At 34.2% G+C, this 19,519-nt stretch overlaps 1 protein-coding gene across 1 annotated transcript in view; it reads left to right on the top strand.

Annotated features, from left to right (window-relative positions):
* LOC138716020 (ATP-binding cassette sub-family G member 1) overlaps positions 1 to 19,519 on the top strand; it is a 356,377-nt gene that overhangs the window by 284,615 nt on the left and 52,243 nt on the right. Inside the window, exon 7 of the mRNA XM_069848948.1 lies at positions 5,547 to 5,785. Coding sequence (XP_069705049.1) covers positions 5,547 to 5,785 — 239 coding nt within the window. The remainder of the gene's footprint in view (positions 1 to 5,546; positions 5,786 to 19,519) is intronic.

Genomic DNA, 19,519 nt, shown 5'->3' with positions numbered 1-19,519 from the left:
CGACATAAATTACAAAAAGAAAGTATATCATTATGTCTCGTGACCAGAACATAGTATGAAATGGAAATATAATTGGAAATGTATCCTTTGAAAAGATGGAAAAATTCATATATCTTGGAGCAACAGTAATAAATTTAATATAATATTGACACTCGAGAGAAAATTTAATGCAGAATAAATATGGGAAATGCATGTTATTTGTTATCCAATCTGCTCTAAAAATACTTAAAGTTAGAATTTATAAAACGGTTATATTACATGTTTCGGGGGCTATGCTCCCCCATCTTCAGTGGTTGTACCACGACTACGGTGTAGATGTTCTACCGCGTGTCGTATCTTAAAGAGGAGATAGGTTTGGAAGTAAATCCCGAAAAGACAAAGTATATGATTATGTCTCGTGACGAGAATATTGTACGAAATGGAAATATAAAAATTGAAAATTTAACCTTTGAAGAGATGGAAAATTCAAATATCTTGGAGCAACAGTAACAAATATAAATGACACTCGAGAGGATATTAAACACAGAATAAATATGGGAAATGCGTGTTATTATTCGGTTGAGAAGCTTTTATCATCCAGTCTGCTGTCAAAAAATCTGAAAGTTAGAATTTATAAAACGATTGTTCTTTATGATTGTGAAACTTGGACTCTCACTTTGAGAGAGGAACTTAGGTTAAGGGTGTTTGAGAATAAGGTGCTTAGGAAAATATTTGAGATGGGCAGGGCATGTAGCACGTATGGGCGAATCCAGAAATGCGTGTAGAGTGTTAGTTGGAAGGCCGGAGGAAAAAGACCTTTGGGGAGGCCGAGACGTAGGTGGGAAGATAATATGAAAATGGATCTGAGGGATATGGGATATGATGATAGAGAATGGATTGATCTTGCTCAGGATAGGGACCTATGGCAGGCTTATGTGAGGGCGGCAATGAACCTCCGGGTTCTTTAAAAGCAAGTAAGTAAGAAAGTAATTCTGAATGAAGTGTTTTCAAAATGTGTTCCCTTAGATTTGTTACGCGATTCGCAAGCTTTCATTCGAGTCCAAGAGCATCCATTTGCGTCAAAGGATAATGAAGTTTTTTTAGTGTTATTACATTGTATTAACTATTATTAGGTCAGGGATGCTGAACTAAGACAGACAGGGGTTGAAGCATGGGGAAATCATTGGCTCCCCTTCCACATTCTACCGGCGTTGAATGACGTCTCCCTGATCCGTCTGCAACCTTGTGACGGATTACAAGAGACTCGTGCTCGTGAATAGAATGACGAAAGTATTTTCGACCGCAATGATTACAACACTTAGACTTAACCAACAAATTCTAATTAAATGCATTACATGTCTAATGGTATGTAAACGAATACAACACGTCTATATGTAATTAAAAAAGACATTTGTGAATACTTAAATGCATAATTGAAGGGTTCAGAACCATAGTGGGTCAAGGGCCATTTACTAAAACCGTAGAAAACAAGGGTTAAAATGAAGTTATTACCATAATTCAATGCAAACATATAGCAAGTAATATAAAGTATATACATTAAAACTAAATTATATGCCAATCTTCATTAAATTGTGGTATTCACTTAACTTTAAAAACGGTGTGTCAGTGGAATGAAGGATTAATTAAGGGTGCAGTGAATATGGATTAATAGTGTTTAAGTATGAGAAGGGTCATGATGAGTTTATTTAATTAGTAGGAATGAGTGGCGGCCGGGTAGCTTAGTTGGTAGAGCAGCTGGTTACGGACTGGAAGGTCCGGGGTTCGATCCCAGGTGTTGACAGGATTTTTTCTCGTTGCCAAACTTTCAGAACGGCCGCGAGGTTCACTCAGCCTCCTATAAAATTGAGTACCGGGTCCTTCCCGGGGGTAAAAGGCGGTCAGAGCGTGGTGCCGACCACACCACCTCATTCTAGTGCCGAGATCATGGAAAGCATGGGGCTCTACCTCCATGCCCCCAAGTGCCTTCATGGCATATTACGGGGATACCTTTACCTTTTACCTTTAGTAGGAATGAGTAGTACGTACTGTAAAGATAGGAAGATTAGAGGAGCTAAAAGTAGGATTAGACTAGATAGGTATCAGTAGGACAAAGAAGTAATATAGATAGATGTAAAGCAAATAATAGAGGGTAGGCCTAGTTAAGACTATAGTACAGTAAAATAATTATTGTAGTGTATTTATAAACAAGTAGGATCTGTGAGAATGCGGAGTAGGAAAAGTAATTATGTTGTTATTAGGATAGGAAATAGTAGAAGGTAGGATTAGAAGGAAAGAAGGAATAGTTAATAAACGCAGAAATATAGTAAGTGTGGTGAACGAACATGAAAGACATAGTGGGTGAACATTGAATGATGAAGAGAGGTCGGTCATTAACATCGGGTATTGTACAAGTTGTAAATAGTATATGAACGGGAGTGCTGGCCCGAATACTGAAATGTGAAGGGCCAGCAGGACCGAAGGTTTGAGTGAGAATAAACCATACCATACCATACCACTTAACTTTAACCCTTGCTTTCCCCGTTTTTAATAAATGGCGCTTGGCCCACTATGGCTCTGAACCCTTCAATTTCTCTTTTAAATCTAATTGGTTAAAGTGAACTGATAAAAATGCTAAATATTTAAACAAAAAATATTATTGTTGTAGTCTTAGCAGATTAGGGAAACATCAACCATGAATAAAATTACTTAAGTAGGTCCTATTCCCTTTGGAAACATATTGCTATAAAAAGACGAATTAAACATCTTATCCTTGTATTTGTATTTAGGCCTGTATATAAGATTGTATGTGAAATTAAATCATCCATAACATTTTGAAACTTATAGAAATACATATTTCCTATTTTGAATAAAATTGACCACACTGATTCAAAATAAAAACTAAAACAAATCCAATTTCTCATGTGAATGTAAAGAAATAATAAATATAAAAACATATTGCATTTATTGATCTCAAGAAAGCTTATGAGTGCATTACAGTTAAGAAATGCTTTCCTGAAAAATTAAAGAAAAGTGACTTCTCATGTTCTTTCTGTGGACCCTTCATATCCGTTCGCTGTTACATGAAACTTAAAAGGAAACTGAAGTTAACATTAGGCAACAAAATGGGCTCGAACCTAAATCTAGAGCTTGATGAATAAATTTATATTAGTGGAGCGGTATATTTCAGGACAGAGATTTAATCACAAACTTGCTAACAGCCTGGTTAAGACAGTCAGCAAGAGATCCTGTCTTGCAATTGATTTATATCCTTCCGTCGACATTAACGTTGTTTTCCAGTCTTATAATTAATTATTGTCTAATGCCACCAGATACACTGCAATTTTCTCTCGCAAATTTTAATTTTCTTTCTACTTCTCCACTATAATTACGTTATTTAAAAACGAGTCCCTCTACTTTTTATGTATGTATTTATGAACATACAAACAAGCTCTGGTCTTCCTTAATTTCACACAGTTTGTAGCGTACCTGTTTATTGTTGCCGAGTACATAGTAATTGACAGTCAAACGCAGGCTTTTTCACAAGCTGCTGTTATATGCATAGTTACCGGTACGTGGCAAGAGCTGATTAAGTAAAGAGTACAAGAATTTTAGTTACGTTCTGTTACTTATTTCTTAAATTAATCTGCCTTTGTTTATCTTATAGAGTTTATTTTTTATATTTACATACTTTATATCCTTTATCTTTCTTCTTGTCTTCTTCCTTGATTTTCTGTATTATCGTACTTTATTGAATTTCATCTCTTTTCGTTTATTTTTTGCTTTTCATTTGTCTTTGCATTTTTCCTTCCCTATATTTCATTTCACTCTAGCTGTTTTTCATTACTCTTTCCCTATTATTTTTCGTTTCTTCCTATTTCTTTTTCATTTGTGTCTCATTTATTGTGCCTCACTTTCTATTTTTAAAATTCCCTCTCTATTTTAAGTGTTCCTCTCTCTTTTTCATATCTCCCTACCTATTTTTCATATCTCCCTACCTATTTTTCATGTCTCCCTATTTATTGTTTGCCTCACTCCTTATTTTTAAGTCTCCCCCCTATCTTTTAAATCTTCTTCCCTATTTTTCATGATTCCCTTCCTAATTTTCATGTCTCGCTTCCTATTTTTAAGTCTCCCTCCCTATTTTTTAAGCCTCCCTCCCTATTTTTTAAGTCTCCCGCACTATTTTTTAAGTCTCCCGCACTATTTTTATGTATCCCTACCTATTGTTTGCCTCACTCCTTATTTTTAAGTCTCCCCCCTATCTTTTAAATCTTCTGCCCTATTTTTCATGACTCCCTTCCTAATTTTCATGTCTCCCTACCTATTTTTCATGTCTTCCTATATATATTTTTTGTCTCGCTTCCTATTTTTAAGTCTCCCTCCCTATTTTTTAAGTCTCCCGCACTATTTTTTAAGTCTCCCGCACTATTTTTATGTATCCCTACCTATTGTTTGCCTCACTCCTTATTTTTAAAGTCTCCCCCCTATTTTTTAAAATCTTCCTCCCTATTTTTCATATCTCCCTACCTATTTTTCATGTCTCCCTATATATTTTTTAATCTCGCTTCATATTTTTAAGTCCCCTCTCTATTTTTTAAGTCTCCCGCCCTATTTTTAAGTCTCCCGCACTATTTTTTTAAAAGTCTCCCTCCCTATTTTTTTTAAGTCTCCCGCGCTATTTTTAAGTCTCCGTCCCTACTTTTCATGTATCCCTACCTATTGTTTGCCTCACTTATTTTTAATTCTCATTCCCTATTTTTAAGTCTTCTTTCCTATTTTTTTATGACTCCCTCCCTAATTTTCATGTCTACCTACATATTTTTCATGTCTTCCTATATATTTTTGTCTCACTCTCTATTTTTTTTAAGTCTCCCTCCCTATTTTTAAGTCTCCCTCCCTATTTTTAATGTCTCCCTACCTATTTTTCATGTTTTCCTATTTATTTTTTGTCTCACTCCCTATTTTTAAATCTTCCTCTCTATTTTTTAAGTCTCCCGCCCTATTTTTGAGTCTCAGTCCCTATTTTTCATATATCCCTACCTATTGCTTGTCTCACTCCCTATTTTTAAATCTCCTTCCCTATTTTTTAAGTCTCCCTCCCTGTTTTTGTGTTTCCAGCCTTATTTTTAAGTCTCCCTCCCTATTTTTAATTTATCCCACCCTATTTTTCATTTCTCCTTGCCAATATTCTTTTCTTCCTATTTTCTTCCTTTTCAATCTCTCCGTATTTCTTATCTCTCTCACCTTATTGCTTATCCCTGTTTCCGTATTTCTTATCCCTCTCTCCGTATTTAATTTCCTTCTCTCTCCTATTTCTTTTTTCCTATCTACCTAATTTATTTTTCTCTCTCCCTGTTTCTTTTTCCTGTGTTCATAATTTTTCGATTCTCCCTATTTTTTTCCTTCTGCATATATTTTTCTTTGACCCTGTTGTTTTTCATTTCCATTTGATTCCTCCTTATTTTTCTTTATTCCTTCCATTATTCTTTTCGCCTCTTTTCTCGTTGCTGTCTCCCTCTGTTAAGATAACCCGTACGGTATGTATCATCGCACGCTCTTTCTCGCAGTGGGCTGGACAGTTCCTCGTGCTCGCAGTGCGTGTCTCTGCTCAAGCTTCTGGCCCAGCAGGGTCGAACAGTGGTCTGCACCATCCACCAGCCCTCCGCCCTCCTCTTCGAGATGTTCGACCACCTGTACGCAGTAGCGGACGGCAACTGTATCTACCAGGGCAGCATCCAGGGGCTGGTCCCCTTCCTCGAGGACTTCGGACTCAAGTGCCCGCCGTACCACAACCCAGCCGACTACCGTGAGTATATCAACACGTGACACAATTAGAACATCCTTTTAAGTTGCTTTTGATAGTTTTCCTTTCTTTAAATTATTATATCTTGTATTAGTATTGTACTTGAGTGTACTTTTTTTATTTATATAAAAATGTTTTTGTATTCTGTAAGTTTTGAGACCTGAAGAATTCAAAAATGGAAAAATAGGTACAATGAGGAACAAAATAATGAAGAGACTCGAGATTTTTCTAAGTCCTAGGATTTCTCACTGCGCATGCTCTGAGCCGAAAGTTTTCGATCTTAATGACGAGATGTTCGCTTTTCTTTTCTGTTTAAATATTACATAACTGTGCTGAGAAGGAATTAAAACTATAGCGTCCCGCGCTACAGATCTTGAAACATTTTCGTCCGCTCAACAATTTTATTTTGTTCTTTAACCCTTAAATTCACGATGTACAGTATCCTATAGGATACAACAGGTTAATAGGCTATATTATGCTATAATTTTAATAGAACAATAGAAAAAAAATTGGTAGGAAAATTAAATTTAACCAAAATTTCACAATACTATAATATTGTACAACATATAACATATGGACATTGCCATAGTTGTTTTCTTTACAGTCCGACACGGTTTAATAAACTAGTGTGAGAAATGAAGTTTTGCCAGCGAATAGGGATCATAAAGTATGGACACTTCGCGTCGGTACCTTTGATGTAGCCGGACTGATTTCAATGACCTTCAAGCCAGCTAAAGCGTGAAATTCTGCTTTCTCCCTAGAGTTGGCGCTGACATCACACCAGCTAGCAGTCGACACAGCGGAAATATAACACATATAATTAATACATCTAAGTACATTATGTACTCAAATAAAATAAATTGGATCCATAAAATAATAAATCCGTCATTAACTATATTGTCTAGTCTCTAGAGTTCCTTTATAATAAGAGTTGAGACGTTGACCCCAACAACAATTAAAATATGTAATGATTTGATAGCGCTGAAAATGGAAAAACAAAACTCTTACGAGAAGTAAAACCATATACCTATATTATATTATATACAAATATTAAACGAATTCGATACTTAATTTTGTAATGTATTATATTATTTTATAATATAATTTATGATATCTGAAATATAAAATATTATTATTACAACTAGTTTGTCACTGAGAAATAAGGAAAAGCTGTTAACTTGAATTTATTTGAAGCAAAGCGTTACTGGATTATGCAATAAGGTAGGCGATGTTTGCATCCTGTGTCTCAACTCTATTCTCAATTATTATCTTAGCATGTGCTCGATTACACTAACCTCTAGCGCTTGAAAGTGGAATTAAACGCTGGCGCACAGAGAAACAAAACACAGGAAAATTCATTCAGTGTCCATTCTTTATAATCCCTATTCGCTGGTTTTGCCAATTTAAGGGCTAAAAATGAAAAATTTAGTTTCTGAAACATGTTCAAAATATTTCTTTTTTAATCCTTAAAACTTTTGTATGTATACATTTCATACAATTGAAAATAAGAAAGCTACAAGTAGTGTTTCACAATTTTTATTCACTTTGTAGGCGTAGATTGTATCTACTTAAACAGTGCTACAATGGTGATTGATGATGTTCAATGAAGATTTTAAAATGGTTGATGTAATTGTCTGAAGAGTCTTATCAGGAACCTTTAATTTTCTGAGGATCTCGAATGTAAATTTGGGAATTGTTCCTCGCGCACCAAACATAAGTCCAATGATATTCCAATCTTGAATATTACATTTATGACTGAGATCATCACAGCATGGAAGGTAAATAGCGCGTTTCTCTTCATGTACCTGCTTTGGTTGATCTTCATTAATTTCGAACGGTACAGTGGGGTCAAGAATGAGACCAGTTTTTTTTCTCTTCATGTACCTGCTTTGGTTGATCTTCACTAATTTCGAACGGTACAGTGGGGTCAAGAATGAGACCAGTTTTTTTTCTCTTCATGTACCTGCTTTGGTTGATCTTCACTAATTTCGAACGGTACAGTGGGGTCAAGAATGAGACCAGTTTTTTTTCTCTTCATGTACCTGCTTTGGTTAATATTCACTAATTTCGAACGGTACAGTGGGGTCAAGAATGAGACCAGTTTTTTTCTCTTCATGTACCTGCTTTGGTTGATATTCACTAATTTCGAACTGTACAGTGGGGTCAAGAATGAGACCTGTTTTTTTTTCTCTTCATGTACCTGCTTTGGTTGATATTCACTAATTTCGAACGGTACAGTGGGGTCAAGAATGAGACCAGTTTTTTTCTCTTCATGTACCTGCTTTGGTTGATATTCACTAATTTCGAACGGTACAGTGGGGTCAAGAATGAGACCAGTTTTTTTTCTCTTCATGTACCTGCTTTGGTTGATCTTCACTAATTTCGAACGGTACAGTGGGGTCAAGAATGAGACCAGTTTTTTTTCTCTTCATGTACCTGCTTTGGTTGATATTCACTAATTTCAAACGGTACAGTGGGGTCAAGAATGAGACCATTTTTTTTTCTCTTCATGTACCTGCTTTGGTTGATCTTCACTAATTTCAAACGGTACAGTGGGGTCAAGAATGAGACCAGTTTTTTTTCTCTTCATGTACCTGCTTTGGTTGATCTTCACTAATTTCGAACGGTACAGTGGGGTCAAGAATGAGACCAGTTTTTTTTTCTCTTCATGTACCTGCTTTGGTTGATATTCACTAATTTCAAACGGTACAGTGGGGTCAAGAATGAGACCGGTTTTTTTATCTCTGTCAGTTATTATGATTATTTTTTTAATTTTGTAATCCAGAAAACGAAAGTTGACCTTTTTCGGTGCATATTAAAATTGTTCCTATATCAATGCACTTCATGCAACGAACTGCAAGATTCATCAGGTGAAATCGGAGAAGAAATGAAGATATACTGGAAAATCTGGAAGTGACACTATTCAAGAACTACATCCAATAACTACAAGAAGTTCTCTTGATGGCCATTTCAAACAAAAGCAACAAAACACAGAGGAAGACTTCTTACGGAATGTTTACAGTACGGTCCGCACACTTGAAATGAAATTTATTATAGTTCCTTCTTACGTTGAACTTGTTATTCACAAACAGCTAGGCAGCTTATCCGTTCCAGAGCATGCAAATTAAATGTCGCAAGACAACTCGTCTGCGATGAAGAAATACATATTACCTCATTCTTGTACATTAAAGCTATAAGACCCAAATAGCGATACCAGGCTACGGAAAAATCTCCTACCATATAGGTTATTATTTACACTGAAATTGGAAAGAAAATATTTGTTTCCCTAATGATTAAAGTTAACTTACTAATGGTTACACTGGTCAACAGTCATTTTGCGCTAGACATAAAACTAACAAATTCTGACTAATTTCGAATTAAAAAATAACAAGCAAAATGCTCCATCAGTTCGGGTTTTCAAGATGCACAATATAATTCATTCTAGTAGTAGTAGTATTTATTTATTTAACCTGGTAGAGATAAGGCCGTCAGGCCTTCTCTGCCCCTCTACCAGGGGATTACAACTATAATATGAACAATAAAATTACGATTAACATTAAATTTACAATTACAATTAAAGTACGACAAGATTACCTGATTAATGAAAGCTAGACATTTTATCATAGAAGTTAAGAACAAAAAATATTTTTGTATTTACTGAATTACAAATTAAACCTACAATAACAAAAATCTATAGTGATGAAATTACCGGATATTGAAATATTTTGTGATAGATTAAGAGAACTATTTACAAGAAACCATGTCTGAACGAGTCTCAATTACTGACCAAGTGCCTAGTTAGTTTGCGTTTGAATTGAATTTTATTTCGACAGTCCCTAATGCTAATAGGTAACGAATTCCAGAGTCTTGGCAGGGCTATTGTGAAAGAGGATGAGTATGAGGAGGTGCGATGGGATGGTATTGTTAGTATTGTTTCATGGCGAGAGCGTGTGTTCAGATTATGGTGGGAAGAAAGGTTAAGTGAAGCGAGACGACAGGTACGAAGGAATAGAAGAGTTCAAGATTTCGAAGAGAAGGAGAAGTGAATGTAAATTTCTTTTCTGTTCATTTTACTTAAAAAATTACCGTATTTCGTGTGTAGCTATTTTGTTTTACAAATGTGACGACCGATTATATGGAAACAATATTAATACAAGTAGGCCAACATGTTAGAAACACTTGTAGAAATGGAAATTATTTTATTGCCCTTTTACGAGTCTATTTGGAGGAGGTGAAACAGGTTCGCGGTATGAATTCACTTGAGTTTACCTAATTTTACTTGAGATGTGCATTTTCTTTCACTGTGAGCTTTAATGACATTGCTGTAGTTTATATTTTCCAATAAGCCACCCTGCCAAAACCACTTCTAGAAGCGGAAATTGTTTTATTGCCCTTTTCGATTCCATTTGGAGGGGGAGAAACACGTATGAAATCGCTTCAGTTTACCAGGAGATTTCCTTGGTGTTAGTATTCTGTGTAAGACGTGTATTTCTTTAAAGTGAGCTTTAGTCATAATATTCAAATTACGAATAGTTTATATGTGCGGATTTGAAGGTTGTAGCATTGCTTCTTGGAATGCAATTAGGCTACACAAAATTTTGCTGCTTTCTATATGAATGGGACAGTCACGTTCGAATAAGCATTATAAAATAAAAGTATGACCAACACGACAATCACTAGAGCCAGGGAAGGAAACTGTTATACAAAACTGACTATTGTTCAACTTTAGCTCGTGATGTACCTGTTGCCCAATATAAAAGAAAATGGAGAAAAAGAAAGATGTAATCTTGAGTATTTAACCTTATTGTCATTATATAAAGCAGTATTTTTAATCGATATAAATTCGAAAATTTCTCAAAAACCGTAACCAACAGCTGTTTTTTATTGTCATATTCGTATTCAGGAGGCTCAAATTATATAGAAAACATGTATCACACGCCCAGCGCAAAAAAAAAAAAAAAAGTTAAAATTTGTTACGCAGTATTGTTAGTCCGGAATTTACACACGTCTTATAAACGAGTTGTTCGTTGTATAAGTATAATGCAGTTATAGGGCTGTAGCCTATGAGAAATCTTATTAGTAAGACCGATTATGTATATTGTAATAATTTCTAATAGTTTTAGTTTTAAGAATGTCGTCGAAATACATAGAATATATTACTGGTTTATAGCATGAATTTATTAAAATTATCCTCACTTTATTTTTAAAACCTAGACATTGCCTCTGTGTTTCAACGACTGTAATAGGAGAGCTACAGCTAATAACCTATAATCCCTTAACATTAAGGGACATTCCACTATATTATGTTTAATAATCTGGCCGGTGAGGAGAGAGTGGTGAAAGCTTGGGGTAAAATCATAGTAGAAATTCTGTGAATAACAATACTAATGATTTCTCCTGGGAATATGTACTGAATTTTTGTTGATACAAACTTCACAATATTACATTATCTTGTAGGTTAGTTCTATGTAATACAAAAACATAACAAAGAAAGTAATCTTTCAAACAAATCGCTGCTCAGAAAGAATTAGTTGAAATGCTATTTGGAGAAGTAACAGTTCAATCTCGATTTAATTAAAACAATACAATAATGATTAGAGCTCGGATGTTTGGCAAAATGCCTATTTTACTGGGTGGAATTAAATCATTTGCATAGATATACATGTGATTTGGAGTAAATCAAAGTGAAAGGGGCAGTTTTTATTTTGTCTTTTTTGACTTTGTAAGGTGTTTCTTACTAATAAATGTCTTTTTTGTAATTTTAAAGCAATATTTCTTGTTTATTTGCGATTTTCTAATTAATTATAATGTAATGTGTATGAAATTTAAATATTTGAAACAATGACTAACTTTACTAACAATAGTAAATAGAAATAATTTATTTCGGTGCTTAATCTGCTAATAATCATGCTTTAATACTATTGGTGTAATATGAATAATGATCGACAATCCAGTTACAAATATAATATTGTCATGTCTTCACGGTACCAAAAATCAGCTTTATAATTTTAAATATTAAGCTCGTTGTCATAGAAGTTGTCACGTAACATTTTCAATTGTTTGCTTTCATATTTTCAAGTCTTAAGCCCCATTCACAATGAAAATTAAACATAATCGTAACATAAACACAGAAGTTTGCGGCCAGTTTATCAAATGGGATCAATCACAATGAGTCACATAAACATTGCCGTTAGACGTTAACATGAAAGTTTGCAAACTCCAAACTTTCATGCTTATGCTTACGTGATTTGCAAACAGTACACAATCGTGGAGCGATGATGAATACGACAGAATATGAGGAAATGGCGTCGTTGTTATGTTTCTATGGTTACCAAGTATCTTAGCGATTGTGTTTATGTTCCCATCATGAATGTTCTTGATTTTACCGTAACGTTTAAATTTTTAAGTTAACGCTTACGTTATGTTTAATTTTCATTGTGAATGAGCCTTTACTGTTACAGTTTTGTGCTACACGTGTTTATTATTGTAGGAGAAAGAAATATGAGTGACGAATAGCCAGTTATTATCGGGTGACAGAAGGTGTAAGATCGGTTAGCTAGAATGCCTAAATTCAGTGAACCATTGAAAAGTAAACTTCATGCTTACGCTAGTGAATTTGGTGCCCATGTGTTTTCAACCGATGGGACAGTTTTGTTATGTAAGGTTTGTGAAAAGACAGTTAATCACGAAAAAAAAAAGTATTTTATAAGTCAACATGTGTCACCTACGAAGTAAATATGTGAGTTATGTTGATATGATTTAAATTTATTGCTAAAATATAATATGACTTTTTCAAAGATTATTGTGCCTTTTTTACGTTTTTATTACCCTTTTTACCTTCCTATTTTAAATGTTATAAATGCCTAAACATCAGGGGCCATATTCATAGATATTTTTAGCGCGGGCTTCCGGTGGATGATCAGCGAACTAACGTTTTTCGTATTCATAAACCAATGTTAGCGATATGATATGATATGAATCCTGTACAAGTTACTGGTCGATAGTCGGGACTAGTTTAGCACGCTCGTAGCGCTGGTTAGTGAAATGTCTATGAATAGCAGCCCAGGACTCTAATAATGATGGTGGATGCGCAAACCTGTAACCAAGCCAGACATTTCTACTGAAAGCTGGCACTCCAGATTACTTCAAAATAGTAATTTGATACAGCCTTCATGAAAGGTTGCCAACCTTTGCTCTGTAGTTAGATTTGTGTTGTTTCATTGTAGGACGTCACACTTTATATGCTATAAACATGGGAGCTAATTAATTAAAAAATCCACGACATTGAGACAAATAAGGCTATGGCTGGGAAAATATACCTTACTACAAAACATAATTACGTTGATGACGTGCAGTTTCTACAGTGGGGAAGGAAACGTATTGTAAAGTGAACACAGGCAAGTCGGAATAAACTTGCGTGCGAACGTATAGCGTACGGGAACGGCACGTTTCCGGTTGAAAGCTTCCTGCGTTGTTACTGTCAGGGCATGTCGTTCTATTTGAACGCGTCAAAAGAGATTGAGTTCCCCAGTGTTGCCAACTCAGAATTCCATTTACCGCCGCACAAGCTTAAAAAAACCGCTAAACTGTAGTTAAAAAAAACTCCAGATTTTTCTTAACACATCATTTCCAAATTTGAAATACAAACTATATAGCCTAGTTTTAGGAACTGGAGAATTTTAGGTTTCAAATTTAAAAAAAATTCTAATATTTATAATACTCTGGAAATTGAAATAATACTCACCTCTGCCCAGAAGTTTGTTGTGAATGGCAATTTTATATTGTCGAACAACAGAAAAACACTCGCTACTCTTCTTTTTTTGTGTGTAGCCTATAATTATCAGCATGGGTAATTAAATCTAAATATTTTGAATTCAATATCACCTTACAACATTTACACCGAGCTTTCGAAATATCACCGGTAACTTCTTCCACACGATCTTTCAACACATTATGCTTTTTTTTTCTCTCTCACACATCTCTGAAATTTTGTTAGTATGTAGTTTTACGCGGCATATTCAAAATTGAATGAAGTAGATCAAGAATATACTGGACACTTCGGAAATAATCACATTCACAGTCACACCATTCAGTTCGAAATCTGATTTCACACTGAACTGGAAACATGCCTGCTAACAATGAGTCTGGTTTTAAGTTTTAAGTATATCTGTGTTACATAAACTTTAATGCGGAATGATAAATTAAATATATATATATATATATATATATATATATATATATAATAATTCAGTTCTATCTATTCTTTATGATTAAATACATTAATTCATTTACAAAAATAATGTATACATTAGATTAAGAGTTTAACGAATGCAGAATACTTGATTTGTACAACAATGGATGAAGCAGGAAATGGACATGGTTGCACCAAATCTAATTCACATAAAACGTTGATATTGTATACTCGCACAATGAAAAAGTGTGTTAATACCATACTAAATTCTGGTTTATGATTAACTGTCATTGTCCGCAAATACATATAAAAAATGATAACATCTTTACAGAAAAATAAACTTAAAAATATCATCTCTCTCTGCCTGGAATCATAAAAAAACGCCAAATAAATAGCAAGCCGCTGACGGTAAAATTCTGTAGATGACCATAGTCCTAAAAACACCAGATTTAGCTATAAAACCGCTGACTTGGCAACACTGGAAAGGAAAAGCTGCTATGAGTGAAAGGACTAAATACGCAAACCAATAACAAAACAACAACGCAAATACAAAAACATTAAATAGAAATACGCAAATATAAATGAAATGAAATAAACTGTAAAAAAAAAAAAGAAAGTAGAAAATCAGATTGCATAAATAAATGAACAACATAATCGAAATGATAGCCGTCCAAATCTTGGATTTAAAATATCGGCATCCTAATCAATTCAAATGAACAAAAAAGAAAATGTAAATTAATGTTAAAAAAATACATAATGAAATTTTAAAAAAGAATATTCTGCGACAAATTGTGGTAGCTATCAAAACGATAAAAATTTATTGAAAATAAATAATATACATTGAATATTATAAAGCTGAATAGAGATGGTGATTGATGATGTTCAATGAAGTTTTTAAAATGGTTGATGCAATTGTCTGAAGAGTCTTATCAGGAACTTTTAATTTTCTGAGGATCTCCAATGTAAATTTGGGAACTGTTCCTCGCGCACCAAACATAAGTCCAATGATATTCCAATCTTGAATATTACATTTATGACTGAGATCATCACAGCATGGAAGGTAAATAGCGCGTTTCTCTTCATGTACCTGCTTTGGTTGATCTTCATTAATTTCGAACGGTACAGTGGGGTCAAGAATGAGACCAGTTTTTTTTTATCTCTGTCAATTATTATGATGTCAGCACGCCGTGTAGATCCTTCCGTAGAAAGACATTGAACTTCCTCATGTACTTCGTATTCACCATGTTCCCTTAATCTGTTAGAAATTATTGAGCGGACTGTGTTATGTCTGTCAATTCGCAGTAATTCGCCCTGAGGGCAGAAACCTAGCACGTGGGGTAACGTTTCATGCTCATTGCATCTCCTGCAAGGGTACTGCTAAGGCTTCTACCGGGGAGAGATCTAACTGCGATGACATTGGTGCTCATTTTAATGGCCTCGGTCCATTGGCCACAAGATAGACCTTTCTTATTGCTAATCCAGGTGTTACCTTTTCTCCAGTGAGAGTAGAATGTAATTCCTTTACCTTTCCCAGGTAATGCGCTCCACTGCTTATAAGAAGTGACACGAAGTTGTTTACGGATGTTACGTGGGTTAATGGTTCCAATATCGTTGACAAAAATATAAATGAAATGAAATAAATTGCATATATATATATATATATATATATATAGAAAATTTGAATGCATAAATAAGTGAATAAAATATATAAACATGTACATAAATATACACGTATTAACTATAAACTGTACAAAATTGAGTAATAGATAAGTACACACAAATAAGGGGATAATAAATAATTATGTAAATAAATATACAAATAAATTGACGTGCCAATCGAAAATGAATCGGGTAGATGGATACAACAACAAATTCCACAATTTGGGACATCTGGCCGAAATCTACGGCTGACCACTAGGATCCAGAACACAAAGCAGAGGTTAAATGAAAAATACAATATGATTGCGGAGAGAATACGGAACGATGATAAATTTAAAAATAAAGTACAATTTGATTTCGGAGAAACATGAGATGAAAATACATTGAAGAGTAATGAAATACGGTGAAAAAAAAAAAACATAATATTATACGAGTACAAGTGATTGTGTAAAATGGATAATGAATCTCTCAATACCATTAGACAAATTTTGTTAATGTCCTCATTAGAAAATTTAAGAGAAAGAAGAATGGTTTTGGTTAACTTAAATGAAGTTCCCCTAGCGCCAAAAAGAAGTCCTTTCACTACCCATGTATTAATATTCATTTTGTATCTTTCACGGAGTAAATAAATAGACATATGCACTCAAAATAAATATGTAAATGATGAATAAATATACGAATTAATATGAAAGCAAATAAACACGCTCCAAGAAAATGGTAAGGTAATAAAGAAATGAGTTACAAGATACACGCACTGAAATAAATAAGGAAATGATAAATACGAAAGTAAATAAACACACACATAAATACAAATGTAATTGGACACGCAAATAGAAGATGAATTAGAAAAATAAATGACTATATAAATTATTAAATCGAGAAATCAAGTAAAGAGCGAAATTATGAATAAATACGCGAATGAATAATCACACAAATTGAAAATGACTTCGATAAATGAGTCAAATGAAAGACCAATAAAGAAATGAGTAAATATGCAAATACATTAATAACGAATGATGGATAATTATGCAAATAAATAAATAATGAATGGGTAAATGGAGAAATACAGCTCAAATAACGAAATGATGTATAAATACGCAAATATAAAATGACTTGGCTAAATAAATAAATGAATATATACAATGAATAGTTCGTTTATAAGTCGTGTGTAGCTAAATTTCTGAATAATAATCGCTACATACGTCGTATAGGCTACAACAGCGTTGTCAGACACAGCCTAAACGGAGCGGAGCGCTCCACTATAACTCGTTGCGTGCTCCGGTGCTTCCACAGACATAAGCAAGTTCACGCTCCGACTGGACGTCTCTAGCACCACAACCGGTTTCGGAGCTTACAACTCTGACACTGCTGGGCTACAACAATAGAACTGCTACACAGCTACGTCATAATTTCGTCATTTTATCACGAAAGGTAACAGAATAACTGAGATTTTCTATTGCATGCTATAGTGTGCGCTAGTGTTCCTACGACATTACGAGTAATAAATAATAATTACTACAGTTATTCGTTGTGATAAGGTACAACTATCACTGCATGGTGTAGAGAAGATTGTTCTTTATGCGTTAATTAAATTGACATGTTATGAGTGGCGACAGAAAGCACCTCAGTGGAGCGAGATGCAGACATTACTAAAAGAGAAAAGAGAGCAGATGCGCATGTGCCAATGGACAAAAAAAAAAAAGTCCCTGAGACTCCTGAGATATTTGTTTATGTTTTGGGAAATCGTCAAATGCGGAAACCATTTCTAATCACATATATTGCAGACTAACTGTCTAATTGAATTTAATTCTAACTTCTAATTTAAAAACTGTTTATACACATTAAAATATTACAGCATTTGCTATTATTATCCACTACAGATTAATCAGCAGGCCTATCAGATATATATTTTACCACTACAAGGTGTGCAAGAAAAATCACACAATTGTACTTACCATGCATTGTGACTACAGTTTCCATTAGTAAAAGTCATAACACTTCAACGTCAATATATTTTTTTAAAAAGAAAGGGAAAAGTTAGGCCCACTTACAAATGATTAAATTGTGAATTCAGGGAAATGGGAGATAATGCAATACCTTAATTCATTGGAAATTAATAATAATAATAATAATAATAATAATAATAATAATGTTTGATATGGGCAGGGCATGTAGCACGTATGGGCGAATCCAGAAATGCATATAGATTGTTAGTTGGGAGGCCGGAGGGGAAAAGACCTTTGGGGATGCCGAGACGTAGATGGGAGTATAATATTAAAATAGATTTGAGGGAGGTGGGATATGATGATGATGGAGACTGGATTAATCTTGCACAGGATAGGGACCGATGGCGGACTTATGTGAGGGCGGCAATGAATCTGCGGGTTCCTTAAAAGCCATTTGTAAGTAGTAGTAATAATAATAATAATAATAATAATAATAATAATAATAATAATAATAAATGTTATGTTTTATTTAACGACGCTCGCAACTGCAGAGGTTATATCAGCGTCGCCGGATGTACCGAAATTTTGTCAGTAAATCTACTGACATGAGCCTGTCGCATTTAAGCACATTTAAATGCCATCGACCTGGCCCGGGATCGAACCCGCAACCTTGGGCGTAGAAGGCCAGCGCTATACCAACTCGCCTACCAGGTCGACAATAATAATAATAATAATAATAATAATAATAATAATAATAATAATAATAATAATAATAATAGTAAACACTTGAAAAGGATAGACTACAGTGTTCATGTATTAAGTTCCTTTCATTATTTTCGAAAAGGTATGGTGTATGAATTGAACAACAGGAAGGTAGTGCCTTAGTTTATAGGCCTATGTAATATCTTTTAATATCAAGAATGACAGCCATTTATTTTAATATAATTGAGACGTAGAAGTTTTGAAATTACGTTTGTGCGAGATCGTGCGTATTTGCTTGTTTTCCGCACAGAACCAATACGCGGTAAGTGTGAAATACCACATTCAGTATTCCCAACGTAACACACATAACAATTTCCCTCTTCTTACCGCTTAAGCGCGACATTCATTTTACTGCTTTAGGCTTTTAACATATAATTTTTAGAGACGTTTAACATAAAAAATAATTATAAATTGGAAACTTACCACTGCAATTTCACCTAAATTGCAATGTTAATTGTTGTTTTTAAATATTTGCAAAAATTAAGTAAAGTCTACTACTCCACGAAACTTATTGCATTTCTGATACAAGTAACATTAAGGAAGCCGTGAAAAAATCAACGAGATTCCAGATGCCGATGTTATTACTGCAATATGTTATATAAATAATATTGTTAAAATATTAAAACGAAAAATAAATCATTACATAACCTTACCGTTTGTTTTAAGTTCGCTTTTATAGACTGGGGAAAAAAAAAAGACAGGCGTATATCACGGCCTGCTGCAATATAGTAAACACAGAAAACATTTTATAGCAACAATGTTGAAGAAAGATATTTTGGCTTTCCGAAGTTGCCGTCATTAAACAGAAACCAACATGGAGATTTCATTGCAACTAATTAGAAATTCGTCTTTCAGGTATGTAATAAACTATCTTCGCACAAAATAATGTACGATACACGAGCGGTATGTTTGTTTTCATGTTGTCGGAAATTAAAAAAGCTCAACTACGTTTCGCTTTTTCAATCTTTTCCTCGAACATGAAAACGTCAACATACCGCTCTTGTAACGTATATTACTATTGTTGACCATAAAATAGTGTATGAAGCTTTTAATAAGCAACGGTCAGTCCATTAAATGTCCCAAATGTCAGTGTCATTTAAGTGTTCTGCGACGAATATCTAGAACCGAACAGCGCTTAGAGCGGCAGAATTGGCGTTACGCGGGAACCACTTTAGACCC

The sequence above is a fragment of the Periplaneta americana genome, chromosome 2, assembly GCF_040183065.1.
Source record: "Periplaneta americana isolate PAMFEO1 chromosome 2, P.americana_PAMFEO1_priV1, whole genome shotgun sequence".
NCBI lineage: Eukaryota > Metazoa > Arthropoda > Insecta > Blattodea > Blattidae > Periplaneta > Periplaneta americana.
The sequence above is the reverse complement of the archived record's forward strand: the minus strand, read 5'-3'. Positions and strand labels throughout refer to the sequence as shown.